The sequence below is a fragment of the Giraffa tippelskirchi genome, chromosome 6 (genome assembly GCF_054371585.1).
Source record: "Giraffa tippelskirchi isolate mGirTip1 chromosome 6, T2T-mGirTip1v1.2.pri, whole genome shotgun sequence".
Lineage (NCBI taxonomy): Eukaryota > Metazoa > Chordata > Mammalia > Artiodactyla > Giraffidae > Giraffa > Giraffa tippelskirchi.
In genome coordinates, this window is record NC_137280.1 from 93143333 (window position 1) to 93155335 (window position 12003).

General features: G+C 46.9%; 1 protein-coding gene across 6 annotated transcripts in view; it reads right to left on the bottom strand.

The window, feature by feature from the left end:
- FBN3 (fibrillin 3) overlaps positions 1-12003 on the bottom strand; it is a 63299-nt gene that overhangs the window by 20204 nt on the left and 31092 nt on the right. For all 6 annotated transcript variants that reach the window (XM_081499232.1, XM_081499230.1, XM_081499235.1 and 3 more), the window contains 7 exons: positions 9458-9583; positions 8926-9075; positions 5519-5590; positions 1900-2025; positions 1487-1612; positions 924-1049; positions 461-577 (listed from right to left, as the gene is read on the bottom strand). In XM_081499232.1, the coding sequence (XP_081355358.1) occupies positions 461-577; positions 924-1049; positions 1487-1612; positions 1900-2025; positions 5519-5590; positions 8926-9075; positions 9458-9583 (843 nt within the window). The remainder of the gene's footprint in view (positions 1-460; positions 578-923; positions 1050-1486; positions 1613-1899; positions 2026-5518; positions 5591-8925; positions 9076-9457; positions 9584-12003) is intronic.

Here is a 12003-nt window from a genome sequence, read left to right on the forward strand (position 1 = left end):
AGTCAATTTGATCTGATATTAAGATAGGTAGGTACTACTATTCTATTAATCTCCTTTTTACAGAGGGGGAAAGTAAAGCACAGAGAGGTTAAGTGATTTGCCTAGGGTCACATAGCTGGCAGATGGCAAAGCTGGGATTTGAACCCATACCACTTGAACTTGTAATCTACATTTTGAACGACTATACTGAATTACCAGCATCTTGCCTTCACTGTTCACCTTCCTTTCTGTATATTGGCCATCTCCTTCTTATCAACCTGGGTGTAAGGTCTAGGAAGGGACCCCTGGCACCTGACAACTGCAGGGGTTTGGAGAACTTTGTGATTAACTAGTTTTCAATCTCCTGAGGTTGTTTTACTGAAGGCATCCCTAGGTTTAGAGCCTTTATTTCAGAGAGATGGTGCCTCTCAAGCCAAGGACCAGCTTTTCAGTGGGGGCGCACTGAGGCTGGGCAGCTCACCCACGCAATCTCCATTGTGTGTTGCCACAAAGCCGGGGAAGCAGAGGCAGTTGTAGGAGCCGACAATGTTCTTGCAGGTCCCATTTCCACACGGCTGCTGGTCACACTCGTCGACATCTGCCAGAACAAAGCCCCCGACCCCTGGCCAGCTCACCCAGAGCAACAGGCAGCATGGGGACTAAGAGCCTGACTGGACCCAGCCCCCTTCTCCGGTACCTAGCCCTGCCCACACGGATGGGAAATATATCCCTGGTACTATTTACTACCCCCATTTTACAGATGAGAAAACTGAGGTGCAGGGAAGTGAGTAAGTTATTCACCCCAGGTGTCAGGGGCCAGGACTCAAACTTGTGAGTCAGTGAACCAGGATGGGCAGAAGCACCAGCCCCACCCCAGGGCAGGTGTAGACCCATGGTCTCCTCATGGCCTGGCCATTGAGGTGGGAGCAGGCAGGCGCTCTCACCCATGCACAGGGTCTGGTCTGCTGAGGCCTGGAAGCCACGGTGACACAGACACATGTAGCTGTCCACTGTGTCCATGCAGTCGCCGTGGCTACAGACATTCGGGATCTCTCGACACTCGTTCCGTCCTGAGGGAGGGCAGGTAGCACAGTGTCCCCAGGGCTCCCACCCGCAGCATGTCCTGAGCCATCACATGCTGCAGTTGGGGAGCCCAACCCTGCCGGGATGTTCCTCATGTAAGCTGTTGCCCCAGGGGAGACACTTCACCTCCCATTTCATCCTCACCACTTCCCCATTAACAGATGCCCTCGGCACCCCCCACCCCAAAGTATAGCCAAGGTGGCAACTCCAGCGATTAGGACTGTGCGCTTCCACTGCAGGGGGCACAGGTTTGATCGCTGGTCCAAGAACTAAGGTCCCTCATGTAAAGTGACATGGCCAAAAAAAGAAAAAACTACAGCCAAGGAGCAAAGTCCAGACAGGACCATGCCCTACCCACATTCCAGCAGGAGGCAGAGTCTGGCTTTGTCCTACTCCCTCACCTCCTGACTATGTCCCCACTTACCCACGCAAGCCCCGCCTGGTGACAGCTTGTACCCTCGGGTGCACTTGCAGCGGTAGCTGCCAGCGATGTTGATGCAGTCAGCGTTCTTCTGGCAGGGGTTCTCCCCGCTGGTGCATTCATCCACGTCTGGGGAGTACAGCCAGCCAGGTGGGGGGAGTGAAAGAAAATCTTTCCTGCAGAATCAAACCCTAAATCCAGCCCCCTCCCCCATTTCAGAGCAGGTGGTTTTTCCAGAAGCAGCCAGAACCACATGGAGGGGGGTGACATGGGATGGAGCCCCTCGGAAAGGCCTTAGCCCCATAGGCAGAGGGGGAAACTGAGATTCATGGGATTTAAATGACTTGCCCGGAGAGCACAGGGTGGGAGAAGGACCAGGATCCCACCCGGGGGTGGGGGGAGGGGGGCGGCGGCACCTTCGCAGACTAGCAGCAGGCTGTTGTAGCTGAAGCCCGCAGGGCACTCGCAGCGGAAGCTCCCGATCTGGTTAATGCAGATGCCGCTGGCACAGATGGCAGGGATCTCCCCACACTCGTCGATGTCTGGAGAGGTCACCAGCCGTCAGGGGCAGCCCAGCCCCTGGCGTTGTCTGGGGACCCTGACCTAAGAGATCGTGCCACTGGGGAGAACTTGTGTGTCCACAAGCCAGCCTTCAATTGAAAAATTCTGCCGTGGCTAACCTAGAACTGCTGACAGTGGAAAGAACTCAGGATGTGAGAGGGAAGGCAGAAGGGGAGAGGGCATCTTAACAAAAATGCACATTGGCTGTGACCCAGCACATTTGTGTGTGTGTGTGTGTGCGCGCGCAAGCCTGCTATTCTGGGGTCTCTGGAATGAAGCAGCCCCATGTGTCAGCAGGAAGTTGCATGAGAGGACCTGTGATGACATTGAGCAAGAAACCAGAAACATCATAGGAGGAATGGATGACAAAATGTGGTCTCTCCAGACTTCCCTGGTGGTCCAGTCATTAAGACTCTGTGCTCCCACTGCAGGGGGCACAGGTTGGATCCCTGGTCAGGGAAGAGCCTGCATGGTCAAAAAAAAAAATGTGGCTATCTATTTTACCATCACAATATTGTAAAGTAATTATCCTCTAATTAAAAAAAAAGGATAAAAAATGTGGTCTTTTCATACAAGAGAATACAATTCAGCCTGAAAAAGGGGTGAAGCACTGACACTCACTACAATGTGGTTGAACCTTGAAAACATGAAGCTTAATGAGAGAAGCCAGTCCCCAAAGAACAAACACCGTATGATACCATTTATATGAAATGTCCAGAACAGACACATCCAAAGAGACAGAAAGCAGACTAGTGGCTGCCGGGGGGCTGGGGGAAAAGAGAATGAGGAATGATTGTTTATAGGGATGGAGTTTCTTTTTGTGTGATGGAATGCTCTAAACTTGAAGTGATGGAGTACAACTCTGTGAATATATGAAAACCCACTGAATTGTGCACTTTTTCTTTTTTCCTTTGACCATACCTCATGCATGGCATGTGGAACTTCCTAGACTAGGGATCAAACCCATGCCCCCTGCAGTGGAAGGACAGAGTCTTAACTCCTGGACCACCAAGAAAGCCCCTGAACTGTGCACTTTTGATGGGTGAAGTGTATGGTGTGTGAATTATATCTCAGGAGAGCTGTTGTTTTATTTATATGAGATCCTGGACTCTGCCTAAGTGTCCATCCACAGGGAACTGACTTATGACCTGGGATGTGTCCACACTTGGAATACTACAAAGTAGGATGTAGAAGGAAGCAGTGCTGTGCCTGGCTGGTTCTTCATGACTCTTTTCTGGGGGAAAAAAGCAAGTTTTTTTTTTTATTATCCTACAGACAATACGTAGAAAAGCATAGGATTTATGTCCAACTCCCAGAAAACAACGCCATACATTTTCAATGGGGGGAACCTCAGTATGTGTTAAAATGCATGAAAAAGGCACTAGAAAGAAGTACTCCAGGCATAAAGCACGAGTTATATCTCAATAAAGCTGTTGTTTGTAAAGAAGAACCTGGAATCAGCCTAAGTGTCCACCCATGGGGGACTGATTTATGACCTTGGACCCTTGGAGAGGGGGAAGGAGACTGAGATTTTAGGGGGTGACTGGAGGGGAATCAGAAGTCATCTGCTCTGTTCCAATTGTTGAAAGTAAGGAGAGGGACTTCCCTGTTGGTCCAGGGGCTAAGACGCCAAGCTCCCAATGCAGGGGCCAGGGTTCCATCCCTGGTCAGGGAATGGATCTCGCACACTGCAATGAAGATCAAAGATCCTGCGTGCCACAACTAAGACCCAGTGCAGCCAAATTAATTACTTAACTAATTTTTTTAAAAAAGAAATAAGGAGAATACATCCATGGGATGAAGACAACTGAAAATAGGTTTATCAATTAAATACTGCACAGCTGAAATTTGGCATTCAGATACAAGATCTCATTTAACTTACATTGTATAAGACCTCATTTAACTTTGATCCATGCTGCAACATGGGTAAATCTTAGGAACATTATGCTGAGTGAAATAAGCCAGGCATATAATAAAAGGACTCTTGAGAGTCCTGTGGATTGCAAGGAGATCAAACCAGTCAATCCTGAAAGAAGTTCAGTTCAGTCCAGTTGCTGAGTCATGTCCGACTCTTTGTGACCCCATGGACTGTAGCATTCCAGGCTTCCCTGTCCATCACCAACTCCCAGAGTTTACTCTAACTCATGTCCATTGAGTCAGTGATGCCATCCAACCATCTCATCCTCTGTCGTCCCCTTCTCCTCCCACCTTCAATCTTTCCCAGCATCAGGGTCTTTTCCAATGAGTCAGTTCTTCAAATCAGGTGGCCAAAGTATTGGAGTTTCAGCTTCAGCATCAGTCCTTCCAATGAATATTCAGGACTGAGTTTCATGGCAAATAGATGGGGAAACAATGGAAACAGTGACAGACTTTATTTTCTTGGGCTCCAAAATCACTGCAGATGGTGACTGCAGCCATGAAATTAAGACGCTTGCTCCTTGGAAGAAAAGGTATGAGACAGCATATTAAAAAGGAGAGACATTACTTTGCCAACAAAGGTCCATCTAGTCAAAGCTATGGTTTTTCCAGTAGTCATGTACAGATGTGAGAGCTGGACTATAAAGAAAACTGAGCGCCGAAGAATTGATGCTTTCGAACTGTGGTGTTGGAGAAGACTCTTGAGAGTCTCTTGGACTGCAAGGAGATCCAACCAGTCAATCCTAAAGGAAATCCTGAAGGGAATCAACCCTGAATATTCAGTGGAAGGACTGATGCTGAAGCTGAAGCTGCAATACTTTGGCCACCTGATGCAAAGGGCCGACTCATTGGAAAATACTCTGATGCTGGGAAAGACTGAAGGCAGGAGGAGATGGGGGCAATAGAGGATGAGGTGGTTGGATGGTATCACCAACTCAATGGACATGAGTTTGAGCAATCTTCAGGAGATAGCGGAAGACAGGGAAGTCTGGCATGCTGCAGTCCATGGGGTGGCAAAGAATTGGACACAACTTAGCGACTGAACAACAACAGAAAACAAAAAGGACAAATACTGTATGATTCTGCTTCTGTGAGGTAAAATTTATGGAGACAGAAGGTAGAATGGGGGTTCCCAGGAGCTGGGAGAAGGACTGGGGAGTCAGTGTTTCATGGGAACAGAGTTTCAGTAGGGGAAGATGACAAAGTTCTGGAGATGGATGGTGGGGATGGTTGCACAATGGTGTGAATGTACTTAATGTTATTAATTGGACATCTAAAAATGGTTAAAATGGCCAATTTTCTGTTACGGGTATTTTAACAGAATTTTTAAAAAATGAAGAACAATTTACTAAAAATACTCTCTGCTTTAAAAAAAATGGAGCAGGATTGAGGGGCAGGATTCCTGGCCCAGGGAGACAGAAGAGGGTGTGGGGTAGAGGAGGATGGAAGGGAAAGATTTGTGGGGGAGGGGGAAAGAGGGGGCAGGGCTCAGGGCACAGAGTGACCAGGGGCTCCAGGCAGTGGCGGCGGGGAGAAGAGGTCATGGAGGTCACTCACCAAGGGGCTTCCCTGTGTGGATGTCGATGACGAACCCGGGAACCTGGTTTCCACACAGGATCTGGTAATCCACTGTGCAAAGGAAAACAGGGGAGTGGGGGCTGGGGATGCAGCCCTGCTAGGAGGACCCGTCCTCTTGTCTCTGATCACTTGGTCCATCCCTGCAGCCCGGTGTTCACCTGGCCTCTGATAACTCCCTCCACCCTGACCAGCACTGGGAGGGTTACAGGCCCCTGCGCCGTGTGATCTTCCAACACATAGGCACATCTCTTCTCTCTGTGAGTGCCACCAGCCACGCCCCACCATCCTCACCATAAAATGTAGACTCTACAATCTGGACCTCCAGACCTTCCTCTCTCCCCCAGCCCCACCTTTCTGCCAACAGGAACTTCTGCCCTCCTGTTACCCTGATTTCATTACACATCTGGATATTCCTGCTCTGTTACGCTACCACAACTTTACACATACTGTTCCCTTTGCTGTTCCCTAGCACAGTCTGCTTCAACCTTGAGGACTCAGGGCAGCTCATCACTCTGGCCATGGACAGAGGATGATACTATTCTTTGGCTCCCTTGAGCAATTCGTTGTTGTTGTTATTCAGTCGCTAAGTCATGTCCAACTCTTTGCAGCCCCCTAAACTGCAGCCCACCAGGCTCCTCTGTCCATGGGTTTTCCCAGGCAAGAATACTGGAGTGGGTTGCCATTTCCTCCTCCACAGGATCTTCCCAATCCAGGGATTGAACCCGTGTCTCCTGCATTGGCAGGCAGATTCTTTACCACTGAGCCAGCTGGGAAGTCCCCTGGGCAGTTCACACTCTAATTATATCCCACTGCTGACACCAAGATTCTGCTTACCTGACCTCGGTCCCCAGGTGGGTAGGTGTCCCTGGACCCACCTGACAGACATCATCAGGCATTAGGTTGGTGCTCCCTTTCCCCGGGTCCCTTCCCTGCCCCTTACTCACTCTTCTGCCGGCATCATGATGAGAACATGATGGCCATTGAGCCTAGTATGAACTTCTGCCTCATCGATATTCGACCTGCAGCTCAGATTCAGGTGCACACAAATCAGGCAGGTACCTGAGTCCCAGCACATAATCTGTGAGTGACATTTCATCTGTCTTGGCGATCTCATGACCAGACTTGGCTGTCTGCAGTTTCCTCCCAGACTGTACAGCTTGGGTCTACCATATTCGTATTTTCTAGAACCCAGAACAGGGTCTGGCACCTAGAGATACCCAATAATGACCCCTCCCCACTCCAATGTGCTGGGTTGAACAATGACCCTCCCACCCCCAAAGTTCCTGTCCACCCAGACTTTCTGGGACCTTTTTTGGAAATAGGATCTTTGCAGATTTAATCAAGTTGAGGTGATCCTAGACCAGGGTAGCCCTAATGCAATGACTGGGCTTCCCTGGTAGCTCAGATGGTAAAGAATCTGCCTGCAATGCAGGAGATGTGGGTTCAATCCCTGTGTCAAGAAGACCCCTTGGAGAAAGGAGTGGCTACCCATTCCAGTATTCTTGCCTGGAGAATCCCATGGACAGAGGAGCCTGGTGGGCTACAGTCCATGGGGTCTCAAAGAGTTAGACATGACTGAGTGACTAGGCACACACACACACAATGCAATGACTTATAAGTGTCCTTATAAGAAAAGGAGAGATGGGTGGAGACATGAGGAGAGGTCATGTGAGCTGAAGGCAGAGACAGGGATGATGCAGGTACAAGCCAAGCAACACCAAAGAAACCACCAGAGGATGGACAAGACAAGAAAGAATTCTGCTCTCAAGCCTCTGGAGGAAGAATAACCCTGCTCACACCTTCACTTCTGACTTCTAGCCTCCATGACTGTGAGAAAATACATTTCTGTTTGTTTGGTTGGTTGGTTTTGGCCACAATGGGCAGGATGTAGGATCTTAGTTCCTTGATCAGGGATCGAACCCACTACCCCTGCATTAGGAGCATGGAGTTTTAACCACTAGACTGCCAGGGAAGTCCCCCATATTTTTCTTTTTTTAAAGCCACCAAGTCTGTGGTATTTGTTGCCACAGCCGTAGGGAACTCTTGGAGAAGGAAATGGCAACCCACTCCAGTACTCTTGCCTGGAAAACTCCAAGGATGGAGGAGCCTGGTAGGCTACAGTCCATGGGATCGCAAAGAGTCGGACACGACTGAGCAACTTCACATAGGGAACTCATTGTCTCAGTTCAGGCTGCTATAAGGAAATACCATGGACAGGGTGGCTTCAGTGACAAACGTTTACTTCTCATAATTCTGCAGCCTGCAAAACTGAAGGTCAAGGCACCAGCAGATCTGGTGTCTGGTGAGAAATCTTCCTGTCGGTCTTCCTGCTGTGTCTTCACATGGTGAACATAGAGCAACTCTTGTTTCTCTTCTTATAAGGGCACTAATCCCATTTAGAGGGCTCCATCTACATGACCTAATTAACTCCCAAAGGCACCACCTCCAAACACTATTATTACACTGGGGGTTAGGGCTTCAACATATGAAATTTGGGATGAGGCACACAAGCATTCATTCCATAGCACTAATACGCTTGTCAAACCAGTCAATCCTAAAGGAAATCAACACTAAATATTCATTGGAATGACTGATGCTGAAGCTCCAATACTTTGGCCACCTGATGCAAAGAGCCAACTCATTGGAAAAGACCCTGATGCTGGGAAAGATTGAGGGCAGGAGGAGAAGGGGGCGACAGAGGATGAGATGGTTGGATGGCATCATTGATTCAATGGACGAGTTTGGGCAAATTCTGGGAGTTAGTGGAGGACAGGAGAGGCTGGTGTGCTGCAGTTTATGGGGTCGCAAAGAGTCAGACGTGATTGAGAGACTGAACATACACTTGTAATCTTCGGCTGCCCCCTCTGGTCACCACTCCATTCCTGCAGCTCTTTCTGATGCCCAGCTGGCTGATAGATTTTTCTAATAGAGCTCATCCCCACTGCTCAGTCCTTCTTTTAGGGTTTTTCTCCTGTTGTCCCCTGGCTGGAACACCCTTCTTCACCCCAATCGACATTTCTGTAATCCTTTCCAGAGCTTCTATGAGCTCGCTACCTTCCCAGCTCATGGGGCCCTGGTATCTCTGACCACTTCTGTTTTTCGCTCTTGGCCCCACACACTCACTGACACCCCCAACCCCCAGATAATCTGTGAGTCTTCAAGGTCCTTTAACCCAGATGAAAGCCTCGCTGATCCACCCTAAATTCCACAAGTCTGCGAAATAAGGATGTATTGATTTTCCCCATACACTAATCGGGATATAATTTTAACTCTTTGGCTCTAATCAAAACAACAGATTCATCCAGGAGTCTTAAGTGCAGGAGGCTGCCTTAAACACCACACTGAAAAGGGCCAGACTGGAAAGAAGGCAGGGGAGGGGCACTCACGACTGGCGGGGGTCGGGCAGGCTTCACAGGGTCTATTCCAGGCCTGGCCAATGTTGTAGGAACAGCAGCACATCTTCCGGGTCATGTTAAAGGCCAGCTCATTCCGACACGTGCTGTTGTAATGCCGGAAGCAGACGCTCTTCCTCATGTCTGCAGTTGGGTTGAGGAGAAGGATGTATGTAAGAGACACCAGAGGAAGACAGCCAGAGAGGAAGAAGCTCATTCACAAATCCATTTGAAAACTACTGGGTTGACTTCTCTGAGGCAACACACAGGAGAGTGCCATTCACATGTTAACCTTTCTTGGGCAGTGCACAACCTGGACAACCATTCATGGCAGCCCTGGGCCCCTAAGCCCTGCAGCCTTGTTCACTGCTGCATAGCAGCATTTCAAATACACTCACCCTTCATCTCTCCCCTAACAAACATGCCTCTCCACACTCTTTCAAGGATTGGAGACTTCCAGAAGCCCCTCCCATAGGCTAGTGCTTTTTTCACAACTACTGGTCTCTCTCATTATCACACTTCATACCCATGCAGTTATTGCCACCGTTGACTTGCAGGTATTCCATAGGGCAGACACAAGTGTAGTTCCCCAGAGTGTTGTAGCAGGTACCAGGGCCACAGATGCCTGAGTGTGCAGAGCATTCGTCGATGTCTGCAAGGGAGGGAGGAATTGTCTGTATCCAGGAATCATCTGGAAACTCCCTACCCCAGGTCTGCCAGAACCACTTTACTATGTGCTTGAGTCTAGTTTCAAAATTAGCTTCAAATGCACAGATATCTTAGTGATGTGGAAAGACACGACATGGTGTTAGGTGGGGAAAACAGTTTACTATGATCCCTGCTCTATTAAGAAAAAATATGACCTGAGCACTTACAAATGAATGATATTATCACCAAGAGTGGGGCAATCCCATGCTTCCCAGTGTGATGCAATAGGATGCAAGAGTCCTTCGAATAACATATTCTTGAAAGAAAAAAGTTGATTCTTAATTAGATCAACCCCCTAGTCCAGAGGCAGCAAACTTTTTCTGCAAAGCAAGTTGCTGCTTAGTCATTTAGTTGTGTCTGATCCTTTTGTGACCCCATGGAATGTAGCCCAGGCTCCTCTGTCCATGGGATTCTCCAGGCAAGAATACTGGAGTGGGTCGCTTTTCCTTCTCCAGGGGATCTTCTCAGCCCAGGGATCAAACCCACCTCTCTTCCGACTCCTGCACTGCAGGCAGATTCTTTACCCCTAAGCCACCAGGGCCTTTTTTTTTTGTATTGTCAGGCAACAGTGGTCTCTGATGAGCTTTTCACACTGCCATGGGAGTGTGTAGGCAGCTATAGACAATGAGTCATAGACAATGAGTAAACAAATTTGCATGCTATGCTTTAATAAAACTTGATTTATGGCCACTGAAATGTGAGTTTCATGTCATTTTCATGTGGCTCAAAATATTCTTCTTCTTCTGATTTTTTCCCAATAATTTTTAAAAATGTAAAAAGTGTTCTTAATGGGCTACACAAAAACAAGCGGTGGTTTATTTCACTAGGAGTGACATTTCCAAAAATGGCAGAGTAGGGAATGTTGGAGTTCTATTTCGCCACAAAAAACAACTACGGAGCTGGGCAAAAACTGACAAAAGTAACTTTTGAAGAACTCTGGGACCCAGTCAAAAACTTACAAAACCAGTGAACCTGACATATAGGATATACTAAAGAAGCCACAGGACGAAAACTATTAGAACTATAAATGAGGTCAGCACAATTGCAGAATACAAGATCAACAAAACACTGACAAAGAAATTTCAGTTGTATTTCTGCACACTATCAGAAAGTAATTAAAAGTGAAATTAAGGAATAATTCCACTTAGCATCCAAAAGATAAAATACTTAAGAACAAGTGTGGCCCAAGAGGTGAAAGACTTGTACACGGAAAACTATAAAACGCTCCTAAGAAAAAATTAATAAGACCTAAATAAATGGAAAGATACCCCGTGGACATGAATTAAAAGAGTCACTATTGCTAAAATGGCAATACTCCCCAAAGTGATTTACAGATTCAATGTAATTCTCATCAAAATCCCAGTGACTTCTCTTTTTTGGGCAGAAATGGAAAAGCTGATCCTAAAACTCATATAGAATTGTAGGAGACCCCAAATAGCCAAAACAATCTTGAGAAAAGAAAAAAAAAGTTGGAGGAGTGAGACTTCCCCATATCTAAACTTACTTACAACGCTACAGTAATCAAAAGAATGTGGTACTGTTATAAGGATAGACCTATAAATCAGTAGAATAGAATTTAGAGTACAGAAATAAACTCAGACATCTATAGTCAATTGATTTTCAACAACACTATTCAATGGAGAAAAAAGAGGCTTTACAACAAATGGGGCTGGGATGATTAGATATCCATACGCAAAAGAATGAAGTTGGATTCTACCTCACACCATACACAAAAATTAACTCAAAATACATAGAAGACCTAAACAGAGGAGCTAACACATAAAACCCTTGAAAGAAAACAGAGGTAAATCTTAAAGACCTTGTATTTAGCAATAGATTCTTAGATATGACACCAAAAGCACAAACCAAAAAGGAAATAAAAAATCCCAGATAAGCTGGATTTCATCAAAATTTAAACCTATCGTGCATCAGTGACACTATCAAGAAAGTAAAAGACGACCCACAGAATGGGAGAAACTCTTTGCAAATCACATAGGTGATGGGAGTCTTGTCCAGCATATATAAAGAACTCTTACAACTCAACAACAAAAAGACAAACAACCCAGTTCTTAAATGGGCAAAAGACCCGAAAGGACATTTTTTCCAAAGAAGATATACAAATGGCCAATAAGCACATGAAAAGGTACTCAACCTCATTAGTCATTAGGGAAACACAAATCAAAACCATGAGATACCACCTCACACCCACTAGGATAATATTACTTTAAACAATGGAAAATGGCAAGTGTTGATAACAAACGTGGAGAAACTGGAACCCTTGTATGTTGCTGGTGAAAATGCAAAATGGTGCAGCTGCTGTGGAAAACAGTTTGGCAGTTCTTCATAAAAGTCAAACATAGAATC